The sequence below is a fragment of the Suillus plorans genome (assembly GCF_016647745.1).
Source record: "Suillus plorans strain S12 chromosome Unknown HD556scaffold_14, whole genome shotgun sequence".
Classification (NCBI taxonomy): Eukaryota; Fungi; Basidiomycota; class Agaricomycetes; order Boletales; family Suillaceae; genus Suillus; species Suillus plorans.
In genome coordinates, this window is record NW_024537398.1 from 19,881 (window position 1) to 38,018 (window position 18,138).

The window sequence follows — 18,138 nt, forward strand, 5'->3', positions numbered from 1 at the left end:
CATCGAGGTCAAATCGAGGTGCTTGAGCTCATGTGAGCGTAGATGCGGCCAATCAAAAATTCATTCATTCGAACTCAAGGTACCTACAAGTGGCACCGAGTGGCTTCTTCTCAAATGCTGTTTTCGTTCAACTGTGACTTTGTAGATACTACTAATCACTTGCAGCACACTGGAGACTTGCCTGATTTCAGGTCAGCCAGGGCTAGTAGCCAGGGTCAGCCAAGCTGGTCTAAATCTTGATTTCGATCATCATACCAAGGACCCCTCTATGCTAGAGAGGCTGACCACGGTCGCTCTTGGCTAAATCCAAGTCAGACTCCTCTCAAGTCGCCGTTCATATCATAACCAGCACACCACCTCTACGCAGAGCGTGTCATCCACTCCTTTCGCAGTCAAGATTGCTGTCCTCCTAACATCGCAATTTGTATATGCTAGTATTTCAGTTCCGTTGCCCTCATGATGACTCCACAAACCGCCCCTGTTGCTCGCGACATCCATGATCGCATATGGTGTCAGCCTGTTTCCAGCGGTACGACCCTCTGTATTGGGGACATCGTTACAATCATCGGTGAGTCATTCTCTACGATGAAATGAAAGCTTCATCATACGCATATTTCAGTGATCAGTATTGTCTTTATCCTCGCACTTGCGTGTATTTTTTGGACATGGCGGATAGTTCATCGTCATGCTATCGCTGATCAGGAACAAGGTAAGGGCTCATTAGAGACTAGTATACTTTACCTCGAGGGATTGCGCCCTATTCACACCTTTTAACTTCTAGCTTCATCCAATCGCGATCCCTACAACGTAGTCTCGCCTTCACTGGATAACTCCGTTCTCGTCCGAAAGGGTATCGTACGTGAACCATACAAGCCGGTGCAAGCCAAAACAGCTGGACCTGACGTCTTCTGGTCACCGCAGGCCCAGCTGCCTGAACTCAAGTTTCATCTCGATCCTCTACCCGCCATGGAAGAAACGACAGAGATGAGAAACAACTTTTCCATTCGCCCATTTTCTTGTCACTTTCCATCGTCACCCTCTCCCCGTTCCAGCTTAGTATGTTTGAACCCGTCTCTGTTACAGTCACAGTGCTTCGGGGGTACGGCACACCTACCTACGCGGAGCAGCAGCCAGAAGTTCGACATGCTACCAGATAGCGCATGTCTTGAAGGCGATGGCGAAACCTCGCTTGGCAAAGCGATCCCAGCTGTACCCGGTGGCAGATAGTTCTCATTCGAGTGTGAAGTTCGCATAAGAGTCCTGAACTTGTGGATGACGGTGACGGGGTCGGGTTGGTTGCTGTGTGAAGCCATGATATGAGATGAAGTTGCTCTTACAGTACTCCCACTTTTTGCGTTCGAAGCACCTGTTTGCATTCTTCCGCGAACAAGAGTGTAATAGTCGACGGCAAAATAGATCACAATCGCATGCTGTCACGGTAATTGCGCCACCCGAGCCTACAGGCCTACTAGTAATATGGGCAAACCAAACAGGATCAGCATTTAATGTAGGTAGAAGTGACGAATTCATGCTCGAAAGAACCGCGCTAGGCTTATGGGTAGAACTTTAGAAGGCGCAGTAGAGTGCATCGTGGCACAAGCATTGAATAAGATGCTTACCCTGTCCCAGCTGGTGGCGTCAAGGCATATGGCCTGAGCTTGAACCTTGTGAGAAAAAGGAAATTATTTCAGGCGCAATCTTCCCCACTTCGTTAAAGTTCGTTTAAAGTATCATACGTTCACGTGGATTTAAAGCTGCCGCCGCATCAAAGCGTTGGAAATATCTAGAACACGAACAGAGAATGCTGAATATATATCAGAGTACCCCTGGTACTGGCACACATGCGTATATGCCACCCCTTGCCGATATCTGTGCCCACAGTCAATAGCTTAGTATTGACTTAAACTGCCACCAGGCTGATAAAGATGCCACCGTAATTGAAGTCCCACTTCTCTCTGCCAACACCCCATGCCAGAATTTTCAGACACCATCATCAGCCTCTTTGACGGTCTCAAGAAAAGAGAGGCCACCGGCGAGGTTTGTTCTCCATCTTACAGCTGACACGTGCTGAACACGCCCGTCTACATCATAGGGTGGCTTGCTCACTGGTTCTGATCCATCGGCCTTCGATGTCTCTGACCCGCTGAGATTATGGATCATCCAAGTTGGTGCGTATGCCATATGTGACCATCGCTTGGCATGATCTCACTTCAATTCAGGTGTCATTATAATGTTAGACCAGCTGCTTTCTCTGGGCTTAGGCAGGATGAAGCAGCCAAAAGTTATCGCCGAGGTGCTCGGCGGTATCCTTCTGGGTGAGTAATCCTCTTACGTTCTGCGTAAATATTTTATCTGATGGACAAATCTACGCAGGCCCAACGGCCTTTGGACGTATACCCGGCTTTACCCAACATATATTCCCTTCCCAATCACTGCCATACCTATCTCTCGTTGCTAATATTGGCCTTTGCCTGTTTCTCTTCATCGTAGGTCTCGAAATTGACGCCAGCATCATCAAGCGCAATGCTCGCATGTCAGCTATTGTATCGCTCGCGGGCATGGCTTTGCCCTTTGGCCTCGGTTCTGCCTTGTCTGTTCCCTTGTACCACCACTTCATCGACCCATCCGTCCAGTTCACGCATTTCATGCTGTTTACCGGCGTCGCATATTCCATAACCGCTTTTCCCGTACTGTGTCGTATTCTTACTGAGCTCAAGCTCTTGGATACCACTGTTGGCATTGTTGTCCTCTCAGCTGGCGTAGGCAATGATGTCGTGGGCTGGACTCTCCTGGCGCTCAGTGTAGCGCTCGTCAACGCTGGTTCCGGTCTTACTGCCCTATGGGTATTACTCACATGCGTGGCATTCACAATATTTCTTTTATTGGTCGTCAAGAGAGTGATGCTCTGGCTTGCCAGAGCTACAGGCAGTACAGATGATGGTCCTACTATGTTTTACATGACTGTTGTTATGATCTTGCTTTGGGCATGTGCGTTCTTTACGGATATCGTGGGCGTCAATGCTATTTTCGGTGAGCGCTGGTATTTCATTATATAATCTTCAGTTTGTCATCGCGCATAGGTGCATTCCTAGCCGGTATTATTGTACCGAGGGAGGGCGGTCTCGCCATTGCTTTGACGGAGAAGCTGGAAGATATGGTCACCATCATATTTCTGCCTTTGGTATGTTCATCATCTCTGTCCCCTGTCTGGTCATTCATGCATTCCAGTATTTTACCCTCTCAGGGCTGAACACCAATCTTGGACTCCTTGATGACGGTCGGTCATCTAAGTCGCCTTGTTCTTATATATTTTTCTTATATAACTTTGCGTGTTGCAGGTATCACTTGGGCTTTTACAATCGCCATCGCATGCCTTGCATTCTTGGGCAAGTTTGGTGGATGTACAATTGCTTCAAGGTTGTCTGGTTTCAGCTGGCGTGAAGCCAGTACAATTGGATCACTCATGAGCTGTAAGGGGTAAGTATCTAAATATTTTGGTATTCTTGTCTGCTAAATCGTGTTACTCATGTCACTTAGTCTCGTTGAGCTAATCGTGCTTAATGTCGGTCTCTCCGCTGGCGTTTTGTCCCCGAAAGTCTTCTCCATGTTCGTGCTAGAAGCTTTGACACTCACGTTCATGACCACCCCACTCGTCAGAGCATTGTATCCTCCAGAACGGCGTGTCATCGCCACTTCAGGCGGGGCTCCGCCCCAAACTCGTGACGACGAGGGCGGGGATCTTGATGCAGACAAGAAATCTTTTATGAATGAGGAGCAACCCTGGCGGTATCGCTTTACTGTCGTTCTCGACAAACTCGAACATATGCCGTGCATGATGGCCCTCACACAGCTCGTCCGTCCTCCTGTACCAGATTTCTCCTCAGTTGTATCCATGTTTGCTACATCTGACCCAGCTCCGTTGAAGTACAGGACGCCCGAAGTGAGCATCAATGCACTCCGCCTCATCGAGCTCTCGGATCGTACGTCGGCCGTGATGAAATCGTCTACTGCAGATACGCTTATCCATACCGATCCACTCCTGGGCATATTCCGCATGTTCGGAGAGCTGAATGATTTGCCTGTATCGTCATCGCTCGCCATCGTGCCGCACGATGATCTTGCTTGCAACGTTGTGGATCATGCCAAGCAAGATGCATCTCAGCTCATACTACTCCCGTGGTTGCCACCTTGCGCTAGCATTGCTGAAACAAGCGAAGGCGCGACACTACGGCGAGAGAAGTTCGATCACAACCCTTTCGAGGTCATTTTCGGTACATCAAGGGATAAGTCTGCGTCTGCCATTCACTCGCAGTTTGTACGTGGGGTATTCGCACAAAGTGAGACAGACGTCGCCCTGTTTGTCGATCCTGGAAATCACCTCAACACGGGTGCGAAGACAGGCAGCTCGTATCACGTTTTTCTTCCATTCTTTGGCGGCCCCGATGACCGCCTTGCGCTGAAATTCGTGGTGCAGCTCTGTACGAACCCGAAGATCAATGCAACGGTGGTGAAGATGGAAAAACGCGAGATTGAAAACATGCAAATTGAACGACCTTCTACGACCCACTCTGATGTCAAAGCTGATACCAACTCACTCGCACTTGCTCATCAACAAGGACTGACAATATCATCGGTGAGTGCGACCACATGAACCGAGTAAACATTTTCATCCTCGATGATGCAGATAATAGCATTTCCAGACACTGTCTACGGGCAGACCAACACCCAAATGCGCATGCAGTCCGAAACAGCCGACAGCATCATTTGGTCAGGATATGCGGGCCGCAATCTATCAGATCCGGACATACCTGGGCCATTGCGTGCCGCGCTTTCACGGATCGATTTCACGAACCTTGCATCTCCCGTCCCGCTGCACGCTGCAATCCAGCGTGCATCTATGTGCCAACGGGTATTGGTTGTCACTGGACGGTCGAAGCGGCTGGCAGTGGAGGACCATCATGTTGAGTTGAAGGATCTTGTGGAGGAGCATAGGGTGGTGGGGCATGAGGTGATGAGTAAGACGATCGGGGATGTGGCAACTGCATTTGTAGTGTCTGGGTGCCCGAGTGCGGTGGTTGTGCTGCAGGCTGCGAATGTGGGGATGCATTAGTTGGGGTGTAGGTGGTGTGTTGTTCAGAGCGGGATTCGACAGAGTTTACCCTATGCGTTGCTAATTTTCATGAGATGTAGGCATGTTGAGACAGGACTCAAAATCATACCATACCTCGACGCATGGTTTTACTGTATGTTACTGCAGTTATGTAATTTGCATGTTTGCTTTATAGTAGCGGCACACCAGGCCTGGGTGCCAATAACGAACATGAACTTACACATTTATCAAGGTACATGGGCATGCATGAAAGATATACAAGATAGGTTCAACTATGAGGACGTTCTCTTATTTGTAGCGAAACGCGCAAATTTGTCGGTCGCTAATGTCGTTCAACGCTATCGATTTACCACATGCGGGGGGATGCACACGTCCACTGGATGTACTCGTCAGATACGTGTCGCAAGTTGGTCGTTGGGGGGTGGCAGCGGAAAACCACCATGCTAGAATTGAACGGAATGGGGGGTAGTGGGACGAGGGGACGAATAGTGATGCTTGGAGTTAATTGTACGAGTCAGTAGTGCACCAAATTCTAACCCGAACGGAACGTTGATGTCGCAAGAACCATTCATCAAGGTAAAGACGATTATGAAAGCAGAAATACAAAAAAGACAACACCCGGACGAAAAGGTATACCACAGATATCATATCATGCCTTGCTCTTCTTTTTCTCCTTGTCTTTCTTGTCTTTTTTCTTTTCTTTTTTCTCAGAGGTGCCATTCTGAAGAAGGAAAATTAGCCAAGGCCGCGATTATTCGACAAACTCAAGCATACATGAGGAGCAGCAGCAGCAGCCTCGGCCTTACGTGCTGCTTTGGCTGCCTTCTTCAAAGCCTTCTTCTCCTCCTTGGACACCTTCACCTTTTTCTCCGCAGGTTCTTCATCCGCTTCGTCCACATCCATAGCATCTCTTGACCTCTTCTTTTTCTTGTCCTTCTTAGGCGTGACGTCAATCAATGGCAATATAGGCTCTGCATCATCCATCTGAGCGTCTGGCTTATCCTCCATATCCTCATCCTCATCATCCTCCAAGTCTAGTGCGAGACTATCGAGGACTTTGCGGATGGCATCGACGTTCTTGGTCGGTGGTGCACCGGTCTCGAAGAAATTGAGACGCTCTTCAACTTGTGTGCGAAGGGCCTCACCAAACTTTGCGGATGGGTTATCTGGGTATTTTTAGTAAGGGGTGAGTGTGTGAAGGTGAGATGGGAGTTACCCGAGTAGCAGTCTATCCGGGAGGCAATAGAGCATTTGTTTGCGAGGAACCGGGATATCCGGCCTTTGTGCTTGGGGTCTGCACGGCCAATGAAGGAGGAGTGGTATAGCAGACCGTACTGTATTGAAAAATTAGCTTGATTGACGCTTAGGATGGAGTAACGAACCTTGGGGGTGTTGCCTTTGGTTTTCAACGCCCGGAACAGCGCCTTCTCTGCACCAAGGATCTGCACGGTACTAGCAGGGTACTTGCTTAGATTCGTCAAGCTACCCGCATGGCTGATTAACCGTGCGCCTATCCGTTCTCCCAATAGCGCAGTAAGAGACGGAGCGACGAGGTTCATTTTCTCGCTTAGGTAGGTGACGAGAGATTTACGGTAGTCAGCGATGGAAACGACGCGGGTTGCGAATGCAGAGATGTTGAGCATGTCGATTTCGGATATGGATGAGCCCATTGAGCCGCGGGCGGCGTCGAGGATATTTTGTGCGAGAGTGGAGTCGTCCTCCAAGAGAGTAGTGAGCTCGGGTAATTTTTCCTCATCCAAAGTGTCCTTATCGCCTATGAATTGCGCGATGCGGGCGTATTGGTAGTTGTCTGGGACCAGTTTGACAAGTTCGGGGAAGTGATAGCCGTACCACTCTCGTATGCGCATGGCAAACAAGTTGACGTCCTTGTCGAGCTGGTCGAGGAGGGCGATGGCTTGTATGATCATGTTGTCCACACGGTTGACATTGAACTTCAATTTAGCGCGGGAGTAGGAGTGACCAAGACCAAGTTGGGCTTTGATGAGGTCGGTAGCATCGAGGCCTTTGAGAAGCTTTGGTGCATGGAAGCGGATGCCGCGAAGGACTTCCTGTGAGGTTTCAGAGGCGTCACATTTAATGGCGAGGTTTTCGAAGATGGCATTTGCCAGTCCGACTTCTGAGACTGCAAGGATTATCTTGGAGCCTTTTTTAGGCTTCGAGAGATTAAGCTCGAGGAGGGATTTGAGATGATCACTGAGAATGCCTGGGGATCATTGAAATTGCTGTGAGCACGAGGAATGTGTCCAGTTATACGTACCTTCTGAGATATCGTTTATGTTCTCGAGAGCGTCCGCTGCATTTTTGAATGGCGAGAAACTGACGAGTGTGACCATTTTGCCGAATTTTGAGAGGTCATTGATGGAGTCCTGGACTGCTTTGACACGCGAGCCAATGTTTTCATGGAGTTTTACATCAAAGATGGCATATCCCGATGCTGACTCGAAAAGTGCGTGGGTCGCCATCGTGGCCTATGCTGAGCTCGTTGTTGAGGACGACTGAAATTTTGAATCGGCAATTTCCGAACATCTGGTTGCCAAATGTGGAATCACTCTTGGCATGTCGCACCGTGTAAACAAACCGAAATATGTCACATGTATGAATTGGGGTGCAAACATAAGCACGGATAAGCATTCCCTGAGCTCCCAAGGTGTGAGGCCTAGGATCCCTAATATTTCTGACCACAATGGAGCCTCGACTGCCGCCACCTCCATCCAACGATAAAGTCGATTCTCGCCCCTACAAATGTCCTTATCCTCTATGCGGTCGTGCTTTCAGTAGACTAGAACACCAGGTAAACCTGTCATCCCTTTATTTATTTATTATCCTCTACAGACAACGTGCTGATCTCATATGATCGACATCTTATAGACTCGTCACATTCGCACTCATACAGGCGAAAAACCCTTTGTCTGCACTTTTCCATCTTGCGAGAAACGTTATTCTCGTTCAGACGAACTCACAAGACATTCACGCATTCACAACAACGATAATTCTTTGTCTGGTGCTTCAAATACCAAAGGTAAACAAAAGGCAAAACAAGATATCTCAATCATAGATGATCACACCGGCCCAGGCATCAACCTACATTCCTTACCTCGCTCAGACCCTCAAGGAACTTCTATCAGAGTAAAGAAGAAGGCTAGAAGTAGAGCAAATAGTGACGATGAGGTATCTTCCATTTCTCTCTTTCATCCAATAAAAATAACCCTCTGATTCTAGGCTGAATCATATGCTCGTCCAACTTCATTTGCCTCTCATGAGCCTTCTCACCGAAGACGCTTACAAACCCATGTCCCAGTTTCATCAAACCCTTCCGCTTTTTCAACCGAACGAGAAGAGGCTCTTCGCCGTGCAGAGTATGAAGCCGGTATCGCTGCGATAATCTACCCCTGTGAACGTGCATCAACAAGAGCCTCCGATTCCCCCATTTACTTCACAGCATCTCTCAAGGGCCCAACTACTGACAGCTATCTCGGTGTTTCAAGCATCTGTGATTGGGATGAAGACAAAGACATCAGATCCGATTTCGACAACCTTTCTATTTTGAGTTCCGATTCCGAAACTGTCGTCCCGCGACATCTACGATCCCATTTCACATATTCCGACCCTCTGGAGTCCTCCCCATCCTCTAGCATTCAAAGTACAAAATTTACCTTCACACCAAGTACAAGCCCATTTTCATTCTTCGACCCACTTCGCACCCCCAATTTCTATTCAATCAACCCATCAAGGGCCCCGTCATCTATCTTGCCACCCCTCATGGATGTGCCTATCAGCTCTATAGACAAACCTATCAGCCAACGCTCCCGTCGCTCCAGCATTGTCAGCAGTCCCCGATTGAGTGCGATCCCACATGGGACCTTGTACACTCTACTGAGCAATCTTCTCCCGTCAATTACGGAACCTTCGAGTCAAGACTATATCTGGGCCTTCTTTTGCAGATTCGTTCCCCTCAGTGCTTTGTTTGACTCGCCTGGTCGCGGACCTCTACCAATGATTCGACTAGGCAGTGATCGTGCTCGCCTCGTTGAAAGGCTCGAAGCAAACTTCGAGAACCCTAGTAATGCTATGTCATGGCTACACGGACCTTCCGGTACAGGAAAATCTGTCATTGCGTACACTCTTGCCAGTCGTTGCAGACAGAAAAATAGATTGGCAGGCAGTTTTTTCTTCTCTCACGGGCATGCAAACTGCAGAAACGCGCGTTCTCTCGTGTTCGCACTTGCATATCAACTTGGGCTGTCTCAACCGCAGGCGAAAAAGAAAATTGTTGAAGTCCTGGGGAGCGATCCTGGTATAATTTCTCCTTCTCGGGACTTGCGCGAGCAATTCACTCGGCTCCTCATTGAACCTCTGGAGGCAGATCGGCACCCTCCTTCGAAGGTGTTCATCATTGATGCTATGGATCAATGTCAAGACCAGGTGCCCGAACTTATTTTACTCCTCACTCGACTTCTCTCCCATATGGTTGATGTGGGCCTTCACGTTTTCTTCACAAGCCGTGACTATATGAAGGGAGTCTTGATCAACCGTCATCTCTCTCCAATGATATCGGACATTGCTCTGGATGACATTACTAGGGATGTTAGATTATTCCTCCACCAATCTTTCGATAAGATACACAAACGTCACCGGCTTCAATGTTGCAAGCCATGGCCACCGGAAGAGGTGCTCGGCCGTCTAGTGAATAGAGTGGGACCCCACTTTATTATAGGATCCATCATCGTAAAATTTGTTGAAAGCTTTGACCATGACCCCACAGACAGGATGGATTTCATTGATCATATTTCTTTCAATTCATCGTCACCTTCAGAGTCATCAGTGTATGATTTCTACAAATCCATCATATCCGCAGCCGACGACTCGGGGCAAGCATACCTTTATCTCACAATTGTTGTGAATCTTACTGGCACGCTATCGTATTCGCAACTAGATGACCTTCTTAATCGAGGGCCAAACCAGAAGTTTGACATGCGTTCCGCGTTGTCTCAATTGTCACCTCTGGTCCATACCCCGAATGGTCCCGACAGTGCTGTGCAAGTCTGTCACGAATCCCTTTGCGAATTTCTGTCCGACCCCCTGCGCTGTGGAGAGCAGTTCATCTCTGGAGCCGTGGTTCATCGTCTGCTGGCTTACTCTTCCTTGAGTGTCATGATGGAGGAGTTACCGAACGACAGCACTCTCTGTTCCCGTTTATCCCAGTCAGTGACGGAAAGCAGCTCCATGTCGCTCCGTGTCTTTGACAATGCAGAAATTCTGTCATTTGCGATGTATTCACCGCCAGAGCCTCTGCCATTTTTGTCCATGCTCGGGCACATCATGCAACGTCAGTATCCGGAACTTCAGGTTGATTCTCGCACAAAATCGGCTCTACTATATTTCTGTCATACCTGGCAGATTTTACAGAACCTCGACTTGTCCGCGGCTGACACCTTGCCTGCCTTCCGCTTCCTAGCGAACATTAAATCCCTACCTATACTCCTGGCCTTTCCAATATTTCTGGCATTTGAATCTCCTAGAAGTGGCCAAACTCTGGGCCCGTCGATCTTAGAGTACGACTCTCGCATAGAAATCTTGGATGCAGTGGCCGAAATTGTGACCAATGTGCATGCCCTGAAGGATCAGCGCAAAATGGGCTCGGGTGCACTCGACTATGCTTGTACTCACTGGGTGTATCACCTTTCTTTGGCGGAGTGGGATGATGACCTCCGCTCTATCGTGACTACCTTCATGAGACAGAAGCTCCGACAGTGGCTCGTGAAAGCATGGTGCCTCCAGGATTTGGAGACCTGCCTTCAGACGTTGTGCAAGGTTCAGGAGCTTTGCTGGGCAGTTAATCTGCCTATCCATCTTGATCCTGATGCACAATGTACCACTGCGGACACGAAGACTCAGGAGGACGCTGAAAAGGCTAGTTTGGCGGCACAGAGTGTGAAAGAAGTCGTAGATTATGTTAAGGTTGAGGACCACTATTCCCCAAGCAATCCCATCCCGGCTATCGGCATTAAGCACGTTCACTCGCACTCAGATGCCAGCATGACTCGCCCCGTTGCGAGCCAAGCTATACTTGATGCCAACCAACGACGTGGACGCCACGAAGCTACCCATAGGTGCGATGAGTGTGGGCAAACATTTACAGCTTAAAACGTAAGTTCTTTCTACTTCCTTTTTATGGTGTCGCTGAGATAAATACAATAGGCCATATGCAGCTTCACACTGGTGTTTGACCATTCGTCTGCAGCAATCCTGGCTGTGCTCAGGCGTTCTTCAATCAGAACGACTGCAAACGCCATAAGCGAAGCAACAAGCGGCACAAGGATCTCCCCTTTTCCAACTCACCTTAATCTTGGGGTTATGTTACAATCCCTTCACTTGGGTCTGCCAAACGTCCTGGTTGTTGTACACGTCATGTTGGAACTGGACACTCCCTTGTGTGCATTCATGTCTTGGATATTCCTGCACGCAGAAACGACAGCCATACCCTCCATGTTATCCTGCCTTATTTCCTCACCACGCCGATCTCCAAATTCGGCACGCTCAATATTTCATCTAATTTCAACCACAGATGCCGTTGATAGTGCATAACCCCCCGAAATCAATATCCATTATTAAGTATGAGATTCCATGCATAATTTAGTGGGGACCAATGTACTGTATACATCATCGTAAAACAGAATTGTAAGCAAATTACTCATTGAAATCAATGGTCTGTGCAACGGTCAGGATAGCTATGCATGATTCTAAACCCTCCAAGTACCACTGTCTTTCAAACCATGAAAGTAATTTATCCTGCCAAAAGGTACGCAGAAATATACGCAGGCGTTTATCCACGGCTGTCGAATCCTGAGAGAGATACCAACCCCAATACTGGCAAGCATGTCTAAGGGCTGGTGAGCTTGAAAAATTTCGCTCGCTTCCCTCCCGTACGTATTGCACGAAGTGCTTGAGCGCCGGAGGTATGTCTGACTCATCTATCGAATTGATATTATTGGAGGCGGAAGGGTGAGCGTGACGAATTGCCAAGAGTATCACGATGATCAATATTTTTGGTAGAGCCTGTAATGTTGACAGGAGTTCGAAGACGTGTAAGTCGCGAAATTCGGATTTCGCTCGGAAGTTCATCAATGCCGACCGAGCCGTCGATATGTCCTCAGACATATGACAGGGCTGGACAGTAGGCGGAGCGCAGCAAGTAGTGCCAGTCCCTGACTGCGCATACTCGTGGTACCATGTGGCCGCATATATGGTCTTGTTGCATGACTGTGCTAAACAAAACTTCAGGAAACCCATTAAAACCTGTGCAAATGTTAACGTGAGGATAGCATGTGTTTGTACTATACGAACATGATCTGATTGTGGACCTGCTTCAATAGGTATCTTCGTCAGTGTCACCATTTGTTGTAGCTCATCTTTCAGGCCAGACTGGCGCAGGAATGAACTTCTCATCGTACGCAGACTGGACTGTGCAAGGAGCTGAGATGCACACGACGAAGACGGATGTTGGGAAAGAAACTCGCGAAGTGACTCTATGTGGAGAACCTCGACAGGGCGAGAATCATCAACAGGGACGCTGACTATTGGGGATAACGACGCGAGAACGGACAATAGATCACTTTCTGAAGATCCTAGAAGCTTCCGCAAGTGCAGGATTGCTAATGGTTTAGCGAGATTGACCACCGTGGACAGATGTCGGTATGCACGGTTTGGATTTTCTGACAGGTTGATCACGAACTCGTAGAACCGAAATATCTGGGTGGAATCCAGATATGCATCACCAGGATCCTTCATAAGGTCAATTTTTTCATCCAAATTGCACGGCACTTCGTCGTCATCATCGGTCTCGAGGAATCTTATCATCATTGACGCACCCCTGAACCGACCGCTTGCCCTGTCAGCGAGACAGAGGATTGTCTGATCATCGGACTCTAATCCATGGTATTCGAGTCCGTGATGCCTATAACTCTTCTCCAGAGCGCACTTGAAGAGAAGACGAAGGTCTTCAGTAACATCGACATCATCGAGAGCGATGTGATGTATCGACTCCTCGCAGCCAATAGCTTCGAATGCATCATCAATAGCGTGAAGAGGACGACTAGTGATGACGATGTGCAAGTGCGGGATGTGCGGCTGGTGGAGGAGGTTTGAAAGACATGAAATGAACTCGCAGATGCGTCCTTCTTCGCATGCGTCAATCGCATCGATTACAAACGCCTTTGGTTCCAAATGCCTCCATGAAACCTGCAAATTCTGCAACGGCTTGACTAGTAGTCCTTGAATTTGTTCAGTAAACGACCTCCTTGGATCGAGGATAATAGGGTCGGATCTGATTGATTGGATCACAGCGTCTTTTGCCAAGTGTTTACTTCTCGAAATTTGGTAAGCCAAGGTAGGCGCAAAGAAATCAAGGCTGGCCATGCCTGGGATATCTTTATGTTGGCGGCTGAAGAAAAACGTGCCAGCCAATTTCGACTTTTTTTTGAGGCGACTAGCGATTGTATGGGCAATCGCAGATTTCCCTGTCCCAGGAGAGCCAGAGAGCCAAATCAGCGTACTGCTTTCTGCCTGCAGAGCTGTCTCGATTTCTTCCAAGATTTTTGTGCAGGTGCCATCTAAACAATCCCGAGGGCCCCACTTGGGACAATCATATAATGCGTGATGGACAACGACCGCACTTAAGGATTCGAAGATCTTTTCTTCGCTGCTGGTGTCGGCTACCACTGTGCGAACAGCGCTGTATATCATAACGCAGGGAAAAGGCGAGAAAGGCAAGAGAATCGACACCTGCAATCTAGTAAATCAGTAATCAGATTGTGGTGGAATGTACACACTGTTCTTAATTGAAAGTTCTATGTACTGTCAGAACACCGAAGATCAGATCTCAAGCGATGCGTGTAGTTCGCGAAGGGCGCTAAATCGTGCAGTACATATTGTCAAATTTCAAGTCATACAAAACGAAGGAGATTGGATGCTCACTCGAGAGCTCTGCAATGCTCAGACAATGCTCAGACAATGCGCGATACAGCTGATGCGGATCGAATGGGGTTTGAAATTTGAGAGCTGCTAGCTATGGGATACATGAGCACAACAGACCTTCCTTGTCTAACAATCAGGTTACCTCGGTACCTCGCTGCTTTTAAATCTCGAGTAATGAAGATGGCGAAATCTAATATCGTGCAGTTTGTATCAACCAAGAGAGAATTTTGGCGTGCTGCTGCTACGCAGAGTAGGTGAAGTCGTGGATCATACACCGATACAGCAACGACATGCTTGGGCTATCACTGGCGCTTCAGCGTTTACTGATTGTGGACTGCCGAATAGGAACCTTTGGGACATGACTGCCGGGAAAGCACCTCTTTTCGGGACGTTGACCGGGACCCCTTGAAATGTTTACCACGATCACGTGGACTAGTTATACTGCAGTGCTTACTAGTTTCTCCGAACTTCCTGTGTTCTCTGACAATCCTCCTGTTACGGGTATTCTCTAGACGATTCGACAGTCTTAAAATGGACATCGGCCGAACGGAAGCTGGCACTTGGAGAGAGGGAGGCTTTTCAGTGTTGACAGCAGTTTAGGCAGCCCCGAGGTACCTCACTGGCAGGAAGTTTGACTGAACATGATGGTATCACTCAAATGACCAACTTGCGGGTGTTCATGCAATGCGTCACACATTTTGGTATGTGCACAGCTTGAGGTGCAATCTTGTGATGACACTACATAATCATGCGAGGTCGCCGGACAGAATTTCGATAGAAGAATTTCAGGCGCTGCTGGGCTGTTCTCCGCTAGCGACTTCTTCGATGTCTTTTATTCATTTCTATTGGTGCAGTCGCCGTCGTCCTTTGGTCGCGATCATCTCGGTGACGACTCACGGGGTATGCGGTCTTGCTGTGGGCTATTTATAGCGCCCACTATCCTTCTTGGACAGAAGGCTCTGATATGATCTGTGAGGCCATCCCACTGCAATGTGTCTCGGACAATGTACTGTGGTGTTACGTTTCCAGACCTTTCGGTATCTCTGATTTCCCCGCACCTGATGACATCCGGGAAAGGTAGGGTAATTCACAGAACTGCCTCGTTACATCACGACCCAAAACTAATCTTCGATTCTTGCAAGGAGGCATACGGCCCGGCTGCTCCTGCCTGCGAAATGATGGGCAATGACACCAAGGTCTCAGCGATTATTGGGTTCTATGACAGTTGCCAAATTTGACCCTCTGTCCATGACATATACAAAAACGCATGCATCAATGATGAGTCTTGGTCGAGTGTCACAAGAACGTGAGATTTCAATTACGCCCCGTAACCTGCTAGTGAAGTTTCACTGTGGTCAATCCAATCTCCCTTAGTCACGAGGGGTTTGATAAGGCCCATGGGGTGTGATATGGGTCGGCTACGTTATGGCACGCCCATTCATAAGGTTTCAGAAATCCTACATGGGGCAAGGCCGATAGCTAGTTCCGCCTGTTCCAGTTTCCCAAAATGTTGTGGAGCTGCGAATCTGAAATTTCTTCTGGAGTCCACGCTCCAAAGCGCCAAGTTCCGGTGCCAGCGCTTCTCGCATCACCTCGGGCTAGCAGTGTACAGATGTGTCTCAGCATTGAGGATTGTCGATCAAAGACCACAGCTATACAGCTTCGAAGCTCATAACCTGTACTGCAACTGCCCCAGCACTGCCCACTTTCCTTGGAATCTTGCTGTGGCAATTAGGCGCCAAGGCGTTTAAGCTGGAATGGCACGCAGGCCGCAGGGATGCTTTCACTGGGTAATTCTGGACCAATGTTGTGTGCTAACATGGTGACGTGCCTATACCACATGTTGAGCGAAGCTGACGTGGTTTATCTTCTGTTTGATTCCAACACGCGTAAGCAGCTAGATTGACAACATGCTGTTTAAGCCCCTTAAGGAGCCTCGTGTATATCATTAGCAGTTTCTTGGGTGTATACCATTTTGGGATGTATTTACGCCCCGTCCTGCCTCGTGGTAGTATGGAATGTATATCTCGCCGCTTGCAAAGCCGCTCGTGGCTTTTCAGCTTCTTGTGTCTTTCTTGGTCCATATAAGACGCAGGGACTGACTGCGCGAGCCCCCGGTGGGACTTCAGAGGCTACTCTGCACATTTCTTCGGCAAAAGGCCTGTTCAGGTAAGTTCCCCATCATCCACTCAGTGGCAAAGTTCGTACACATGGTATAACACGTTGCATGATGATCTCCAGCTTTCGCCCCTCGTACATCTTGAAATCTACTACAAAAGTTTCGCCTCCATTTGCAACTGTAACGACCTTCATGTTTAAGACGAAGCACGACATAGGGAGTCCTAATTACAATCTCAACACTCCAAAGATACCCCCCAAGGCGCTTCCACAATCGCCACCACTCACGTCCCCTCGTTCTTTCAGCAGGGCCGAGCACCGTTCGTTCACGATGTTCAAGCCCTCTCTTTCAGGCTCAATGTCACGGGCGCACACGCCCAAGCCTTCAACACCACTGCCCCTCAAGTCTATCCTGAAGGGAAAGACTTCCCCTCCTCGTGACTCATATGACAGCGACGGAGAAGTCGCGGCCGCCAAGAAGGGTTCGCGGAATAACGTCTACACAGTGCCCAACTCCCCTCCGCAACATGCACACTTGGGTGAGTCCTTGGTCCAGCTCATTCTCTCTTTTCACCATTACGTACCTTATCTGATCTTTTACCCGATAAAGGTCCCATGAAGGGTCCCGCACTAAACCTTCACTGGAAGCTGCTCCCCTACCATCCAAAGCGATCAAAGCGATTTCTTCACTTCGATGTTGCATTTCCAACTCACGACATCGAGTTCAGGCAGAACTCGTCTTATGGTGTTCAACGAACAAGCTTGTCTGATGCCGACTTTGATAAGTCGGCTGCAGATGAAAAGTTGGTCAAGATGACCATCAACTTCCAGCGAGGCCCATTCGAGTGGGACATCGACGTGAAGCGTGATAGAGGCATTCGTGTCCGCGATGTCTTTGAGGCGATACATGCAGCTTTCGACGCACCGCTCACACCCCATGAGAAAAGCTTGATTCCGCACCACCGCCGTGCGGTATACGAAGAGGCGTTCAGGCTTCGTTGCAAGCTAGCGGCAGGGCTTCCTATCGTCGAGCAACGCAAAGGCTGGAAGCGCGTAGACATGCTTCTGCATGAGACCCTCTTCCGTGGTCTGACGCAGCCGAAGTCGGGAGGAGACTGGGTATTGAATCTCAGCGGGTCGGTGCCCGTATACGACCGCTAAAGAACCTCACGATCATTGCATATTTTTTTCTCTCTCACTGTATTCTTGGTGAGTACTTTCAACACCACGACATGATATAACGAACTTTGAACTAATGTCCGTTTTCATACAGAACTGGATTTCAGCCACGCTCATTTGGCTTCATCGCATCGCATCGCATCTTATCAACTCTCGCTCTTCGATTATCAACACCCCTCAACAATCTGTCCCTTTTTAATTTTGCCCATATTTCTAAAAGTGTTATGACCTATCCTACTCATGTGTTGCAGCCTTCTCGCTGCCTGGTTCATAGTAGCGTTGGCCTAGACGGAAGACGCTCCCTACTCTGTACTTTCTCGCGATCCTGGTTTCCTTGTCCTCTGGACTCTGTCCAGGATCGATTTGTGCCGATCAAAGATACCAAGTTACTACTGTTCAGCAGTGTACATCATGTTCGCATTTCCTTTCTCATAGACACTTTCCCTCGCAAAGGAAGCAATAAAACATCCGTTTTATGTGTCGAAACAGATAGTGTCTTCTAACAGCCGTCCGTGGAGGACGGAAAAGTGTCAAATTCTGGAATTCACAATCAAGACTACATACCATTCTCACGACTTACAGAACCTAAGCGAATAGGACGGAAGGCTTCAAGAATCACCGGACCAAACTTGAATCGTAAATCACTTACGTTTGACAGGTAGGGTCCAGTTAGGCTGACAATCGATGCGTCGTGGTGCTTTGAATAGTCGCCGATAAACGCAACTACGTCTCCATCT

At 48.6% G+C, this 18,138-nt stretch overlaps 6 protein-coding genes across 6 annotated transcripts; 4 read left to right on the forward strand and 2 right to left on the reverse strand.

Moving 5' to 3' along the window:
* Window positions 1–8: 8 nt before the first annotated feature.
* Window positions 9–1,613, forward strand: HD556DRAFT_1352461 (uncharacterized protein). Its single transcript, XM_041302397.1, has 3 exons — window positions 9–568; window positions 620–709; window positions 782–1,613. The coding sequence occupies exons 1-3, from the start codon at window positions 457–459 to the stop codon at window positions 1,225–1,227; spliced, it is 648 nt and encodes a 215-aa protein (XP_041162862.1). The 5' UTR covers window positions 9–456; the 3' UTR covers window positions 1,228–1,613.
* Window positions 1,614–1,768: 155 nt separating this feature from the next.
* Window positions 1,769–5,144, forward strand: HD556DRAFT_1288574 (Sodium/hydrogen exchanger family-domain-containing protein). The gene is made up of 9 exons (XM_041299359.1): window positions 1,769–2,037; window positions 2,093–2,168; window positions 2,220–2,315; window positions 2,374–3,030; window positions 3,081–3,181; window positions 3,229–3,277; window positions 3,339–3,477; window positions 3,538–4,633; window positions 4,685–5,144. Exons 1-9 carry the CDS (start codon window positions 1,969–1,971, stop codon window positions 5,108–5,110), a joined length of 2,709 nt encoding a protein of 902 aa, XP_041162863.1. The 5' UTR covers window positions 1,769–1,968; the 3' UTR covers window positions 5,111–5,144.
* A 303-nt stretch (window positions 5,145–5,447) lies between these two features.
* On the reverse strand, window positions 5,448–7,632 carry HD556DRAFT_1352465 (uncharacterized protein). The gene is made up of 5 exons (XM_041302398.1): window positions 7,389–7,632; window positions 6,493–7,334; window positions 6,327–6,444; window positions 5,885–6,276; window positions 5,448–5,831 (listed from the first exon to the last, which is right to left on the reverse strand). Exons 1-5 carry the CDS (start codon window positions 7,591–7,593, stop codon window positions 5,760–5,762), a joined length of 1,629 nt encoding a protein of 542 aa, XP_041162864.1. The 5' UTR covers window positions 7,594–7,632; the 3' UTR covers window positions 5,448–5,759.
* A 182-nt stretch (window positions 7,633–7,814) lies between these two features.
* HD556DRAFT_1440387 (uncharacterized protein) lies at window positions 7,815–11,275 on the forward strand (the record flags this gene model as incomplete). The annotated part of the gene is made up of 3 exons (XM_041306110.1): window positions 7,815–7,922; window positions 8,000–8,299; window positions 8,351–11,275. 3 exons carry the CDS (start codon window positions 7,815–7,817, stop codon window positions 11,273–11,275), a joined length of 3,333 nt encoding a protein of 1,110 aa, XP_041162865.1.
* A 543-nt stretch (window positions 11,276–11,818) lies between these two features.
* HD556DRAFT_1232676 (uncharacterized protein) lies at window positions 11,819–13,873 on the reverse strand (the record flags this gene model as incomplete). The annotated part of the gene is made up of 2 exons (XM_041297531.1): window positions 11,819–12,049; window positions 12,524–13,873. The coding sequence occupies 2 exons, from the start codon at window positions 13,871–13,873 to the stop codon at window positions 11,819–11,821; spliced, it is 1,581 nt and encodes a 526-aa protein (XP_041162866.1).
* A 2,542-nt stretch (window positions 13,874–16,415) lies between these two features.
* On the forward strand, window positions 16,416–17,383 carry HD556DRAFT_1306112 (uncharacterized protein; the record flags this gene model as incomplete). The annotated part of the gene is made up of 2 exons (XM_041299872.1): window positions 16,416–16,761; window positions 16,833–17,383. The coding sequence occupies 2 exons, from the start codon at window positions 16,416–16,418 to the stop codon at window positions 17,381–17,383; spliced, it is 897 nt and encodes a 298-aa protein (XP_041162867.1).
* Window positions 17,384–18,138: the final 755 nt, after the last annotated feature.